The following is a 16,524-nucleotide window of genomic DNA, read 5'->3' on the forward strand; positions in this document are numbered from 1 at the left end:
AGAAGTGAATTTGGGTTTGGTTTTATTCAGGAGGCAACTGCTTTCACTCCAAAGTACAGCAAATTACCCTTTGAAGTTCAGAATTGTTATTGTAATCAGATATTGGTCAGAATTAGAAATGTCAGTCCAGTGTGTATGTGTTATTGTTTACTGTAAGCTGTTTGTTTCCATAACACTTTTTTGTTTGGGGGAATAAAAGGAGATATGAGAGGGTAATCTGGTAACTTTTTTTTTCCTTCAATAGTTGTGTAATAGATTGTTTCAATCTCATAATTATGTAATTAACCAAATGCTGGTATTTAAATACAAAATCCAAGTAAAGAATTATACCCAATCCAAATAAAAGTTCATACCTTTTCTAATTATGTGAACTAATTACTTAGGAGGGATGAAAATTTTAGAATTATAAAGAAAATCCCTAATAGAATGTCCTTTCTAAGAGTTCTTCTGTAGGACATTTTAAAAAAAATTTTAATCTTCTCTCATCACTCATCCTGGAAAAAACACAACAACAAAACATCTCCTACATCAAGATATATCTGACTTCAATTTTAAAATTTGGAATGAATGCATTTTCAGCCTAGGGGCCTCCAGACATGTTTATAAACAGACTTACTGTTAGAAAGCTCAACCTGGCTTCTGAGATTCACTCAGTCAGAATTTTTTTTAGCTTCACGTAATGACCTAGCTTGGTTGGTTCTTAAAGGGAGTTAAGTTGCAATGTATTCCCTCTTTTTTTGAATGAGGTTCTGTTTCTCATTGGGAATTTATATTTGTTTCTGCTCAAAGCCAAAGAGCACTCCCAGCTTAACTCCACTTCAAATGAAAGGTCTGTGTACATTTTTGGGACCTTAAAAATAATGTGAAATTGAGCCTCAAGCTCCTATGAAGATGAAAGAGGTCATGAATTCTTATTGAAAACCTGTTCTTGGGGTGCCTCGGTGGCTCAGTTGGTTAAGCATCAGCCTTTGGCTCAGTCATGATCTCGGGATCCTGGGGTCAAGCCCCGCATAGAGCTTCCAGCTCAATGGGGAGTCTGTCTCTGTCTCTCTCTTTCTCATGCTCTCTCTGTTTCAAATAAATAAAATCTTAAAAAAAAAAAAAAGTTGATGCAAAAGTTGGGTATTCAACATGGATGGGACTGGAGGAGATTATGCTGAGTGAAATAAGTCAAGCAGAGAACGTCAATTATCATACGGTTTCACTTGAGAACATAAGGAAAAGCATGGAGGACATTAGGAGAAGGAAGGGAAAATGAAGGGGGGAAATCGGAGTGGGAGACAAACCGTGAGAGACTGTGGACTCAGAAATAAACTGAGGGTTTTGGAGGGGAGGGAGTGGGGGATGGGTTAGCCCGGTGATGGGTGTTGAGGGCACAGATTGCATGGAGCACAGGGTGTTATACACAAACAATGAATCATGGAACACGACATCAAAAACTAATGACATGCTGTACGATGACTAACATGATAAAAAAAAGAAAAAGAAAACCTCTTCTTCCCTCACCAAGAACTAAGGTGAGACCAGCAAGCTTCTATGCTGTTTCTTCAGGGCAGTTTGCTTTCTAGATCACCTTTCACACCTTTCATTTGTGTGCACAGGATATCTCTGACCCTTCTCCCTGCTCTGAGTGGGCCCAAGGCTTTGACTCTGGTCCTTCTGAGATCAGCCCTGCAAGCCCCAAGCTTTAGGCTGCCTAGGAAGCTTGAGATTTCCTTGGGACAGGGCCTTCAGTGTTTGCTTCTATCCTTGGACTCATATTCCTACTACTTCTCTGCCCTTACACAAAGTCTTTACTTAAAAAAAAAAAAAAAAAAACTAAACCATCTATTTAGAGGGCATTATTAATATTTTAATCTAACATTTTTTAGTAAGATTTCAGGATCTCTGGTTCATCATATCGCTGGAAACTGAAGTCTTAACCTCTTGATTTGCAAAAATCTATCTTAAATTGTACACTTGGGTAATTTTCCAGGATTTTAGGCTTACTCCTCCGAGGGGAAGGAGAAAGAATTTGTCAGCAGCAGTCTCCAGTAGACTAACAGTATTTCAGCAGTCAGATCCATGAGTTCAACTGGTTACCCTGTTTCGACTATCTTTGTTCAAGGCCCTGTGGCTGGCATCAACCTTGTAGAGGGTAATAGTTTAGTATAGATCTATGTGCTTGACGTGCTTTCTCCATATCGTTGAGATGCCTAAAACGAATTAGGTGCTGGAGAGAGCTTGACACATTGTGTATGAGAATTCTGTGCAAGTTTGGGGAAAATAAGCAATGAGTTCATTAGGCATCTATAGATTTTGGAGTTAGAATGCAGATTTCTTAGAATAAGTGATAGAAATCACAGAAATAGTTAAAGATAAATCAGAGTTTCAACTATGAATCTTCTCATGTTAGAGTTTAATCTCTTGCTAGTATTCTGTATAAATCAAGTGGAATTATTTTCTGTCTTGTTACAAATTTAGATCCTTCTCTTTATGTAACCCGTTGTGGTGAGTGATAACACACAGAAAAATTCAACTCTTCCAAACCTTTTCTGAATCTCTTCTTGTTACTTGCTTCACCTGCCTTTCTAGAATAATTGATATCAACCTCTGTTTTTCCTTCTAAATGAATCTGCCTGCCCTAATAGTAATGAAAGCTTCACTTGTTGAGTGCTGCATGTGTGACTAGACACAGATATAGATCACATTTATTCTTTATTACCTGTGAGATAGAAGTAACTACTCCATTTTCCAGATGAGGAAACAGAGACATATGGAAGCAAAGTAACTTGGTCCAACTCTTACCGTGACTAAATAGCAAGACTAGGATTTGAAGTGGATATGACCCCCTCCCCACTATCTTGGTAACTATGCTGTACTGGCAAGAGCACTACATCCTTTACTTCTGTTACTGCTCTAGTCCCTGAAGTGGTTTCTAGCTCATAGAAAATCTAAGTGTTTCAGATATGCTCGGGGAGCATGTACTGAATGAAAAAAAGATGAACATTGACACACTGCTTTAATGGGAACCTACATGAATTTGGAGTGATCTCCAACTGATATTTCCAAACCACCAAAGTTTTGAGTCTGTGATAGTAAGGACTAGGAGTGTGGTAACTATCATATTCTAAGTATGTGTGCGCCTACACACAAACACACACCCACACACACACACACGATACAAGATGTATTAGGTAAGTAATTGTCCTAGAGCTAGAACTTTTAATACATATTGCAGAAACATGTATCAAAATATTCAGGTATTTGTGTCTCTAAGCTATGACAAGATTTCCATCACTTAAGCTTAGGGGTGAGCAGGCTGCTAACCATGTAGAGGCCGAATCCAGCCTCCCTCCTGTTCTCATAAAGTTAAGGTTTATTGGAACCTGGGCATGCCTGTTTGCGTGTTGTCTGTGGCTGCTTTTGTGTTACGGGAAAGAGTTGAGTGGCTGCAACAAGAGATGACATGGCCAGCAAAGCCCAAAGTATTTACTCTATGACTCTGTGGAAAATTCACCAACTTCGGGCACAGGTCGCTGTTGTTAATAGGACTTGGCTAACTATTACCCTGCTCTCTTTCAAGGGTCTTCATGATAGATTTGAAATTCAGCCAGGTGATGCTTGTCTGTTCATAAATGGACTTCGTGTGGATACGAGTGCTTATGATCCTTTTAGGTAAGTGTTAAATTACTGATAGAAACTATGATTTATATGAAGGAAAATATTGTGAATTTAGTGTTTCCCAAATGCAGATAATCACTTTAAAAGTAAAGCAAATACATATTTTTGTTCAAAACAGTTCTGTTACTTTGCTAGAAAACTCTCAAGTGTCTTAGAATGCAGGCCTGGGAGAGACCCTGGAGACATGTGCTCTGATGTGAAAACTGAAGTTTCTAAACCTTGCCTCTGTACTTGCCACATTGTTGGAAACTGTCTTTCCTTATGGGTCTGTCCTTGAGCAGGGTAGTTCCATGGACTGTGCTGAGTAGGCAGGGACTCTCACCTCCGGGAAGGAAGTGAAAGGAACACAAGGCATTTTCCCAGAAGAATGGAATTAACAGAAAGAGTTTAAAGTGCTTGTATTTGTCAGAAAGGATATTTGAAATTGTAGCATTCAGGTGTTATCTGTTTTCATAGGTCCAAAAAACATTCTTCCAAAATGCCCTAGAGTAGGGGCGCCTCGGGAGCTCAGTTGGCCACTGCTCCCTCTCTCTCTCTCTGTCTTTCTCTCTCTCTCAAATAAAATCTTTTTAAAAAATGCTCTAGGGCAAAATTAGAAAGTCTTGTATTTGTCATGAGCACTGATCCACAAATTAGTCATGGGCCGAACAAGAAAAACCAAACTGAATTTATTTTACTTTTAAAGAGAAGCATACAGCTACTTTAAAAATTAGTATTTATAGGATAAATTTAGTAAACATGATGCTTAGTTCAGATATTCAATTTTAATTCAATTGAATATACTGTCATTGAACTTAATTAAATGTTTATTTCATTTTCTTACTAGTTGAGGAAGAGTGGGAAAATGTAGGAAAGACTGAGAAATGCAGTAGCGCAAATGAGGCTTTTCTCTTTATTTAGTTAGATCCTTGGGAAAAATGATAACCAAGATACATAGGGTAAGCCCTCTCCACAGCAGGGGTAGAGCCGTTGTTGGCTGCTGGCCTGCAAGCCTCAGCGGGACAGGAGTGTCACCTGTGCTCAGGAATGGTGAGAATGTGTTCAAGAGAGGGCGTAAGTTGGTGGCTAGATTTCGGGAAGGTTTTCGTAGCGGGAACGTTTTGCCCAATTACTTAGAAAGGCTGTAGGTTATTCAGAAAACACAGCCCCCTTAGGTCGTCCAGCAGGTCAGTGGGGATCTGCGCTACTTGGGACACATTTTGTTCCTCACGGATGTGATCACTGGCTGCAGCTCCTCTTAAGGCCCTTCCAGGAGGACAAGATGTGAGGCTCTTTGTATCTTCTGACACTTTTAGCACAAAATAAATTCCCAGAAAGAAATCAGAACCTGGAGAATAAAATCAGTGTGGAGCCTAAAAGAAAATGATTCACGAAAGAGGAGAAGGGAGGAAAATGACATGTTACTGAGGTTATACCCTAGATGCAGAGAGAGGTCCCGTGGAACTAGTACTGCACAGTTCCCTGTTTAGGGAACGAACGGGAGTGAGTGAGGAATTCTATTATGCTTCTTTCCTAGCGCCCGTCTCTCACTGCATTTTGGGTTGTAGGGGACGGATGCAGTCTTTGCCTTCAGTCCCTGGATGTAGTGGGAGGAGCTGGAGCCTCCATGAGTCTGGTCAGCACTGCTTGAGTCCAAGGCCGGGTCCAAGCCTGGCTCTCATCCCCTAGAAGGTTAGCAGTGGGAGGCCGCGGCCATGACCCGGCAGGAAGGCAGGTAGGGCCGAGTAAATTTGAGGAGGTCCATAAATGCTGTCTCACATTCTGTGCCCTAGAGCCAGTGACACATCTCTTTCTCTAAGCATAATCACCTCAACCACAGATTTGAGCAGACAAACTGGTACAAAGTGGATGTTAATCATTTTGATAGCCAACCTGTTCTGCTTGAGCATGTCCCTACAGTATACCTACCAGACAGAAAGACATAACAGAGGTATCTTGAGATCCCTACTTGTGTGGTTTTTCTCTGTATCTTAATGAAGTTGTCTGGCTTGGAGTCCTCTGGGGCTCTTGATAAAATATGTATTTGTAATGCATGAAACATTAAAATTCAGGATTATAAAATCAGTATTACAGTTCAGCTCAGTGAATATCTGAGTGCCTACTGTGCTATAGAAACTGGTAGGTGTTGGGGTGTAGTGGTGAAGACGACAGAAATAAGCGGTCTGGTGGGATAACAGATAGTAAATACATAATGATAGTGCAGGAAGGTTTGCAGGGCTCTGGAAGTATAGAACTCCAGAGATTTAGAGTAGCTTTTTTTTTTTTAATTTTTTTTTAAGATTTTATTTATTTATTTGACAGACAGAGATCACAAATAGGCAGAGAGGCAGGCAGAGAGAGAGAGGAGGAAGCAGGCCCCCCGCTGAGCAGAGAGCCCGATGCGGGCCTCGATCCCAGGACCCCGAGATCATGACCTGAGCCGAAGGCAGAGGCTTCAACCCACTGAGTCACCCAGGCGCCCCTAAAGTAGCTCTTGATGAAACATGGGGAATGTCAGATTTCTTCAAGGATGGGATCATTTATGCTAACACTTAAAGGACAGATCAGGCAGAGTGGGGAGTGGGGGTTCTGCAAGCAGTGGGCCATTTGGGAAAATGAAAATCCAGTCCTGTGGCCAGGCTGTGGAGGGAGGAGGAGCCGGAAGAAGCTGTGGTCACACAGGTGAGCAAGGGGCAGACTGTGCCACCAGGCTTCGGATTTTCACCTTTCCTCTCAAGGGCAGGAGAAGCCAGGGAAGGGTTCTAAGCAAATCTAAAAATAGTAACTATTTAAAAGAGAGGCATGAGAAATTATATTAATTTTTTCAAATCTAGAGAGATAAGGAGTTTTCCTGATAAATAGACCTAGCACATTTAAAGAACCTTTTTCTTTTAATTGGTAGCCCGAATTCAAGATTTAAAAAGAGCAAGGAAGAAACATGCTTATTGAGGGCAACTGTGTGCCCCGTAGTGAATTAATTTAATCTTAATGCCTTATAAAGGGATTCTCGCCATTCTGTTTTTTAGATGGGGAAACAAAGACTCAAGTGTCACACAAAGACAGGGACACAGCTGGCAAATAGTAGCAGGATTCAAAATCCCGTGCTCTCTCCGGTATACCGTGTAACTCCATCTGGTTTTTCCATTAATGGTTTTCCTTGGAAACTAGGTTGAGATTACAAAGATGGTAGATACAAAAGCTATGGGGAATATTAAAGTTCTTTTGCGCCCCAAAAGTGTCTGATCAGTAAGCATCATAAAATGGAGAGAACATTGACAATGCAATCCAGAATTCTTATTTTACACGTAAGAGAACTTAGACCAAAGGGGTTAAGAACTTCAAGAAACCAGGTGTGAAGTAGCATTGTAACCCAGACTAAATCTTATTAGAAGGGTGATTTGTGGTATTTAAGCTAGTGCTCTTTTTACCACACTTATCCTCTAATAGGTTGGAGGGGAGGCTAAAAAGTGTGCTTTGTAAGGCAGTGGTCAGAGCAGCCTTAGGATACTGACCTTCAGAGCTAAGTCCTCCAGGCCAGCTTGAAACACTTATAAAAAAAAAAACAAACTGCTTTTGTACAAGTTCAGGTATTAGATCTCTACTTTTTTAATGTAGATCTCTGGGGGTGCCTTTATTTTAAAAAAAAAGTTTATTTATTTGAGAGGGAGAGAGAGATAGTCACAGAGATAATGACAGAGTAGGAGTGGGGAGGAAAGGAAGAATCACGGGGGCTCGATCCCAGGACCCCAGATCATGACCTGAGCCAAAGGCAGATGCTTAACCAACTGGAGCCACCTAGGTGCCCCTAAATAAAATGCTTAAAAATAAAAATAAATGTAAATTTCTATAGACCTCCCTGAGAATGGTATTCTAAAATCCATATATTGCTTTATTCTGATTCTGTTCATTTCTAAAAAGCGAAGTGATTTCCATGATTGGATTTTTTTTAAGGAGGCAATTAGGTTAAATATTATAAATACGAATTTCAACACTTGGTTTCAACAAGTAATAACGTCCTTTCTTGTCTGGTAAACTTTTACTTTTCCAAACACAAGCACACTTTACCACAATCCGTAAAGCCTTACAGCTACAGGAAGTGGTATCTTCCCACAGCATTCACATCCCTGCTCTGTGCACCAGCTGTGGGACCGAGGCACTTACCTGGCACACAGGTGAGCTTCTTCAGTAGAAACTTAAAGACTCAAACTGCCCAGACTTTTTTCCAGTAGGATTATTTGTTGATGTTATTTTTTAGTTGTAATATTTTCTGTCATGTTCAAGTGCTCTCAGAGTATTATATATATGATTTGAAATTTTAATATGTATTCTAAACAGATGTGAACTTTCATGCTTTAATGGCTCTTTTCTGTGCTAAAATTTTGTATTTTAGGTCCTATTTGATCTTACCTTGTTTTAATAGATTTACCAAAAGAGTAACCTACTGTACTGTTCCTTTCATTTTTGGCTCACTTGGGTGAGAGAGCATATCTTCACTTCTTTGCTTAAGAATGTAATAAATAGGGGCGCCTGGGTGACTCAGGGGGTTAAGCCTCTGCCTTCGGCTCAGGTCATGGTCTCAGGGTCCTGGGATCGAGCCCCGCATTGGGCTCTCTGCTCAGTGGGGAGCCTGCTGCCTCTCTGCCTACTTGTGATCTCTCTCTCAAATAAATACATAAAATCTTAAAAAAAAAAAAAAGAATGTAATAAATATACCTTGTTGCCTTACCTCTTAAATATTAATCTTATCACTACACACAAAAAAGTCAGCCTGAGTTTACCCTAAGTAACTAATTATAACTCTTTGTCTTGTTTGTTAATGAGTTTAATAATATTTTTTCCCACTATTATTAAAAATACCAGTGGAGGGAAATTGGAAGGGGAGGTGAACCATGAGAGACTATGGACTCTGAAAAACAACCTGAGGGTTTTGAAGGGGCGGGGGGTGGGAGGGTGGGGGAACCAGGTGGTGGGTATTGGGGAGGGCACAGATTGCATGGAGCACTGGGTGTGGTGAAAAAACGATGAATACTGTTACGCTGAAAATAAATAAAAAATTTAATAAAAAATAAAATAAAATACAATAAAATAAAATACCAGTGGAATTCGTTTCTGAGGCTTTAAGAAAGCTATAAACTTTAAAGGGTTGTTTTTTTTTTAACTTGGCAAATCAAAGTAAAACTTTTTTTTTTCTTTAAAAGTCTTTTGGATATGCTGAAACTAGAAGGAAAAATGATGAATGGCCTCCGCAATCTTGGGATCATCAAAGAAGATGTTAGCAAATTTTTAAAATTAAACTCACATGTTTTGGACCATACCTATGTGTTAGATATTAGGCATTCTTCTATAGTGGTAAGTGCTTATGTAATTCTTTGTTTTTAAAAACTTCAGATTTAAGACTTAGCTTAAAACCAAATATTGGCAGGCTTTCAAATAAATTTAAGCATTTTGAAGGAGGCTGCAGGAGAACTCAGTGAGGAAAAAAGGTAAAAATACAGACTCATCCGCCTCTCATTCTCATATCTTCTCTCCCCTTCTTCCTGTTCTCTGCATTTCCTCTCAAGAACTCCCTCCCTCCGGACCCTTTCCAGCTTTAAAAACAAACACAAACAACCAAGTAACCCCATGAAGAACAGCAGCAAGACATCAAATAATTAAAATCTGAAGAATGTAAGAATACCACCTACTATGGTGAGAACCCTGCCTGGCCGGCTTACGGGGCCTCCGAGCGTTCTGGTCCGTGCGGCTGCCTACGGGAACTGGGAGTCTGCTCACCTCAGCCCTGCTTGCAGCTGGGATGCGGTCCCATCCTCAGTGTGGCCAGTGAGGCTGTCCGTGGCCGCCTCCCTCCTCTCATTTCTAAGACTGAAGTACTCCTCTCGCCACTTTCCCTTCTCTCATACTGGGGAAGCAGTGTTTCCCTCTCTAGCCAGTCAGCTCCCACTCTTTCTTCGGGCTTCTGCTCCAGACAGTACTTCTGAGAGAAGCTGACCTCAGCCACCCAGGTTGGAAAATGGTCGCAGATGCACTGTATCGAGGAGCCCCAGGGTCAACCTCAGGCTCAGTGATGTGCTAAAATGACCCAGGAAGCTAGAAGTTGTTACACTGATGGTTACAGTCTGTTAGAGCAGCAGAACACAAGCAGTATCAGCGGAGGGAGAAAGAACATGAGGCAAAGTCCAGAGGAAACCAGGCGGGAGTTTCCAAGAAGGGGCTCCTCATGCAGTCGTAGACGACATGCTTGATCTCATGTGTGATGATCTGTGCCAGACTAGCTTGAGCCGGGAGTACAGGGCTCGGAAAGGGGTCTGTCCTATGAGCATATAATGCCCATGTGACTGATCTCAGTCACTGAAGCTCCAGACCCTCAGAGGAAAGCTTGGGTTCATCCTAATGTTCCCAGAAACTCCGTACAAACCTCCACAGTGTGTAGCAAGACCCTCAGCATGGGAGAAACTCTGTCAGAACATTTCAAGAGTGAGTTCTCAGAAGCCAACCTAGAACCTTTGTCACAGAAGCAGGTCCTTCTAGGGAATGTGCAAGGTGTGAGCAAGCTGGCCAGCTGAGTTAATCTTACCCCCCAACATACACACATGTGCGCACACACACACGTGTGTGTATATGTATACATGCATTTCTATCACGTTACAGAACTACCAGTCCTTCCATATACTTTGCACAGTGAATTTTTATAATTTTCTCCTGTGATTCTTTGATGTCTTTTTTTTTAATTTTTTATTTTTTTATTAACATATAATGTATTATTAGCCCCAGGGGTACAGGTCTGTGAATCGCCAGGTTTACACACTTCACAGCATTCACCATAGCACATACCTTCCCCACTGTCCATAACCCAACCACCCTCTCCCTAACCCCCTCCCCCCGGCCCCCCTTAGTTTGTTTTGTGAGATTAAGAGTCTCTTATGGTTTGTCTCCCTCCCAATCCCATCTTGTTTCATTTATTCCCTCCTACCCCTCAAACCCCCCACGTTGCCTCTCAACTTCCTCATATCAGGGAGATCATATGATAATTGTCTTTCTCTGATTGACTTATTTTGCTAAGCATAATACCCTCTAGTTCTATCCACATTGTCGCAAATGGCAAGATTTCATTTCTTTTGATGGCTGCATAGTAGTATTCCATTGTATATATATACCACATCTTCTTTATCCATTCACCTGTTGATGGACATCTAGGTTCTTTCTATAGTTTGGCTATTGTGGACATTACTGCCATAAACATTCGGGTGCACGTACCCCTTCGGATCACTACATTTGTATTTTTAGGGTAAATAGCCAGTAGTGTGATTGCTGGGTCGTAGGGTAGCTCTATTTTCATCTCTTTGAGGAACCTCCATGCTGTTTTCCACAGTGGTCGCACCAGCTTGCACTCCCACCAGCGGTGTAGGAGGGTTCCCCTTTCTCTGCATCCTCGCCAGCATCTGTCATTTCCTGACTTGTTAATTTTAGCCATTCTGGATGTCTGTTTTTCTTCTAGACTATATAAACATCTTGAAAGTAGGAATTTTATCCATTTTTTTTTCTCACCATTCAGTCCCTGGTTTTAGTAGGTACTCAATAAACATAAATATTCTTTGAACAAATAAGTAAATATGTATCTCAAACCAACATAAAATGTAATTTTTAACAACGAAACTCTGAGAGCATTCTAATTACAGCATAATCACTATAAATATGTCCATATCACCATTTTTATTTACCATTAGTATAAAAAGTATAACTACGAGAAATGAGAAAATAATCACATGGCAGATTATGTAAGTAAAACTCCTCCAAAACAACATTTTAATCAATAAGACCTTAGAATAGGTTTGAAGTGACAGTAAGCAGATCAAAAGCTTTATTTCCAAAAACCATTTGGAAGACATGGTGATTTATTCATAATAACATAAAAATTAATATCTTTACTACTAATAATAACCAGTAAAAAAAAAAAACAAAAAAACCCCTGCAGCTTAACTGAGAAAATGCAGAAGGATAGAAGGACGCCCAGAAAGAGTAGAAATTGGAGCAGAGTTGGAAGCAGTTATGGTTATGGCGTCCTTCCAGCATTGACAGCTTTTGATCTAAGTAATTTCACTGGAAACCACTATCTAGAAATAGTAGGAAATGGAGAAAAGTATTTATTCCCAAAGATATGATCATCACTGCATATTCTTTAAACAAAATAGAAATGAATTAAATATATAACAGAAATATTGTAAATTGTATATCCGTGTGTTCAGGTATGTTATTCAGACATCAGAATTATGCTTATAATCATGCTTCAACGACCAGGAACAGTGGCTGTTCTTGCATGTTAAGTAAGAAATTACAGAATTACATTACATGATACTATCATGTGAAAAGGTGGCCGGAAGATCCAGATGAAATCAATCAAAATGTTGTTATTAATGGGTGATACGGTTTAATAGGTAGTTGGGTTTTTTTCTTCATGCTCTTTGAAATTTCCAAATTTTTAGCAATGGGTATGTATGACTTACATGATCAGAAAAAAAAAAATGGGAAAAAACATCTCTGACCATCTTGCTAATTGTCTCATATAAAAATTTAAAAGATTATCTTGGAAATGTTCCGTAATCATGGAAGGATAACAGCACCGACGAAATGCTGTATATTCCCTGAGTCATGAAGACCTTAGACTCCGGACAAGTTACATAAGTTCTGAATTAGTTACCACTGTATTTTCCAGAGCACTAAGTGCCTCATTGTAAATGTTCATTGTTACTGTTTTCCTGCTCTTTAGAGCATATTCTGTCACTGGCTGGAGTTTACTTTAACTTGGATATCTTTAAGCTCAATTAACAAATGTCTTCTCTAAAAAGGTTTTATCAGAAAAAGAAATGACTGTATTAGTAATCTTAATACTTTGGGACTTTTATGTTAAGCATTTATGCTTAATTTTAAGCATTCATAGAAGAGCACTGAGAGCCTGGGCCGCGGTAGGGAAAGGAGGGCTGTAAGTTTCAAGACTGCTCTGGAGAAGAAATACATTTATAAGGAAACTTGCAGTTCCATTCGTAAAGTAACATCCTGGTCCTCCCAGGTTTGGCAGCAGAGGCCAGTCATTGCGGGGGAGGAGCAGCCCTGCTGCGGTCCCCATCACCCACGCCCAGTCCGCTCCCCCACTGCTCTGCTGTAAGGGCTCTGACCCTGGCCCAGCTCTTGGACGCCTGAGGTGTTCTTTTCCATTCTCGCTGAGAGTGTCGGGAAGTAATTTTTTTATTGAGGTAAAATATGTATAACATAAGATACGCCCTTTTAACCTTTTTCAGGACGCCTGGGTGGCTCAGTTGGTTAACCTTTTTAAGTATGTGACTTGCTGGCATTAACTACATACACAGTGTAAAATCATTACCAGTATCCATTTTTCCAGAACCTCTTCATCATTCCAAACAGAAACTATACGCATGAAGCAGTAAATCCCCACTCCCTTCTCCACAAGCTCCCTGGTAGCCTCAGTTCTACTTTCTGTCCCTATGGATTTGCCTTTTTTAAGTGCTTCATAAAAGTAAAATTACATACTATTTGTCCATTCCTGCCTGGGGTATTTCATTAGGCATACTGTTGTCAAGGTTTGTCCATGTTGTAGCATGTATCAGAATTTTATTCTTTTTTAAGACTAAGTAATAGCTTAATTTTTTAAATATCTATTTTTTTGCATACTGTTAATGGAAGTTTTGTGTCTTAATTAAATGCTTTTGCTTTTCCACTTGGAAAGTGCCCGCTTTCCGTAGATAATTATATGTGACAACTTTATTCTCTAGATTCCTTTAAAAAAATGAACTGACACAGGGTACCTGGGTAGCTCTGTCTGTTGAGCATCCTGTTTTTGATCTCAGCCCAGGTCTTGATCCCAGGGTCGTGAGTTCAAGCCCTGTGTTGGGCTCCACACTGGGCACGGAGCCTACTTAAAAAAAAAAAAAAAAAAAAAAAATTAACTGCACAAAATGCAGAGCCCTGAGTTCTGAGCACTTTTCACCTTGGTCTGTTAGAGCAGCAATGCACTTAACTCACACTTAAGCTTGACTTTTGCTTCATAGCATTTGCTACCGCCCAATCTGATATGCATTTATTTGTTTATGTAGAATCTTCCTCCAGTGGAGTGTAAGCTGCACAAAAACGGGGAGTTGGTTAAATATCCTCAGCATCCATCAGGTCCTATCACATAGGAAGCAGTCAGAAAATCAGTTGGCTATCTTAATGCTAAAACAGTTATTCAAGAATGAAAGCAATACTGTGCTTTTAATTCTTTTTCTCCCACTGGATCTGTTTCTCCACTTTTTGTCTTCACAGAGAAAGCTGGGTCACTGAGTTACATTACTTCTGACCTCTGAATTTATACCCTCCCCCAAAACAAACCTTGGCAGTTTTTTTCTTAAAAGTTGCGCAACAGTTGAGTAAAAACTCAAGAGAGTCATTGGGGATTCTCCCATCCCTGGTTAACCATTCTAGGTTTCTCTGTCCCAGACATCAGAAGACATAATTTAAATTTTATGTAGTTTAATTTCCTGTTTCTAGCCTTGCCACAGTACCTCAGGTTTCACTCTTATTTCATTAAAGTCAGTAAAAACAACCATGTGATTGCGTGTTTGGCTCTCTTGGATTATAATTGCTTTTCAGTCCTCTGTGCCAGACCACCCACAGTGGAGGGGGCTTCGGTCATATTCCACCTAAATTACTCTGCCCCTAATGGCAGCTTTCCCATTTTCTGCCCTGTGATAGCCATGCTATAGCCATATTCCTGAGGTGCTTATGATCATTTTCTTTGATTTCCTTTTTCTGAAATTTTCCAAGTCACCCTAACCATTTGTCATTCTCTCAAAACAATTCTAATTCTTTGTTTTTGTCACCAAGATGATGGTGGTAAGATTCAAAACTGATAAACAGCAATCAGCACAGGGAGAGGAAATGATTTCTTTATCCAGGTTAAGGATGTAACTTGCTACTGACAGTGGGCCCCACCATAGACACTGGGTTTACCCCTGGACTCACAGTTTGGTTCCACTGATCTATCTCATCCCCTTATGCAAACACCACAGTGATTACTGTAGCTTTGGAGTAAGTTTTGAAATTGGGAATTGTGAGTCCTCCAACTTTGTTCTTTTTCAAGATTATCTTGGCAGTCCTACGACTCTTCCTTTCATTATGAATTACAGCATCAGCTTGTCCACTTCTGGAAAAAAGATAGTTGGAATTTTTATTGACATTTCATTGAATACATAGATAATTTAAGGATTATCACCATTTTAATAAACTGAGTCTTCTGATCCATGAATATGGGATGTCTTTCCATTTATTCAGATCTTCTTTATTTCGGTGATGTAGCTTTTGTAGCTTTCAGTATACAAGTCTCATACTTGTTAAACCTATTTCTAAGTATTTTATCCTTCCTGCTGCTATTGTAAATAGAATTATTTTCTTATGTTTGTTTTAGGATTTTTCAGTGCCTCTTAATTTTTTTATTGAAAACTGGGCATTTTGAATATTACAGTATGGCACTTCTGAAAGTCAGATTCTCACCTTCCCTGGGGTTGTTGTTGCTGTTTGTTGTTTTGTTACTTGTTTAGTGACTTCTCTGAACTAATTTTGTAAAGCCTGTGTTCTTTCTTACGCATGGCCACAGAAGTCTGTTAGTCTGCCTAGTCATCTAGTCAGTATGAGACATAGATTTACTTAAATGCCTGGACCCCAGAACTCCCAGTCTTGCATAGGGGCTCTGTGTGTTTGTGTGGCACATGCCCTGTGATGGGGGAGGGGACACACAGGAAGCAGCCCATGTCGGACCCTCAGCCAGGCAGCTTGCATCCGCCTCAGCCTTCACTTGTTGCTTACACGGAGCTTCAGAGTCAACCAGAGGAGGGAACCTGGGGCTTTTCAGTCTTCCCTGGGCATGTGCACGACCTTTTAGAATCCCAGGAATACTTCAGAACTTCTCAAAGCCCTGTTTCCCAAAACATCTCGGTCCCCAGCCTTTCCTCATTAGATTTTGGTTGCTCTGCTTTGATCCCAAGGGTTTTCTGTTGCTGCAGGCAGGAGCAACTAAAGCATTTGCCCGTAATTGTTTTCCACAAAATGGGGTAGCAGCTCTAACACTGGTATGAGTTAGGATATAGACAAACGTTTTTAGTGGGTTTTCTGGGGAGTCAACAGGCAGTTCAAACAAAAATTAAAATCCTTTCAGAATGTGGTCTGTTCTCCTTTCTCCAGTATTGATACTGGAGTTGGGGCTGTCATTTTCAAGGCTACTGATAAGCTTGGGAGCATGAGATGGGACCAGGATAAGTTTCACACCACATATCTCACAGTTCTGACTGACACTCAGCCATTTTTCTTGAATAAATGCTCTCAAGGTTGCTGCAAGTTTTCGATTTTGGTTAGTTTTCACAGTTCTTAAAATGTTGAGTTCCCCTCGATTTTCTAGTTTCTTACTGCTTTTGTGTCAGGGTGGAGTTTTGAAATTCCTTACTCAGCCATTTTAGCTGATGTCACTCCCTAGAGAAAATCCAAAAGATGTCAATTTTACATCTTTTAAGTTATTCGCATCTCTCAGAAAGTCATCCACTAACACCATGACCCATCTTATGTCCATCTGCTAAACTTTGTAGCTCCTTGGACAGTGAAGAGAATGTCTTACACGTTCTAATCTATTAATGACAAAGTCTTTTCTTCAGTGTCTTGGTAGCGCGGTAGATGCAAAGGCCAGAGTATGGCCAACGAAACAAATGGCGGCAGATCACTGGAGTGTCATGTCACTGCCAGCCAGTTCTGCATGCAACTCTGGGAGGCTGCTCTTCTAGTTAGCATTGCTGCGTCTGTAAATTTACCTGAGAGTCAGAAATGGGCAGGTCAGTCTCTGGGCCT

At 40.4% G+C, this 16,524-nt stretch overlaps 1 protein-coding gene across 1 annotated transcript in view; it reads left to right on the forward strand.

Moving 5' to 3' along the window:
- UGGT2 (UDP-glucose glycoprotein glucosyltransferase 2) overlaps nt 1-16,524 on the forward strand; it is a 189,050-nt gene that overhangs the window by 71,461 nt on the left and 101,065 nt on the right. Inside the window, exons 11-12 of the mRNA XM_080798047.1 lie at nt 3,566-3,657; nt 8,841-8,991. Coding sequence (XP_080654173.1) covers nt 3,566-3,657; nt 8,841-8,991 — 243 coding nt within the window. The remainder of the gene's footprint in view (nt 1-3,565; nt 3,658-8,840; nt 8,992-16,524) is intronic.

Source organism: Martes martes (assembly GCF_963455335.1).
Source record: "Martes martes genome assembly, chromosome: 3".
NCBI lineage: Eukaryota > Metazoa > Chordata > Mammalia > Carnivora > Mustelidae > Martes > Martes martes.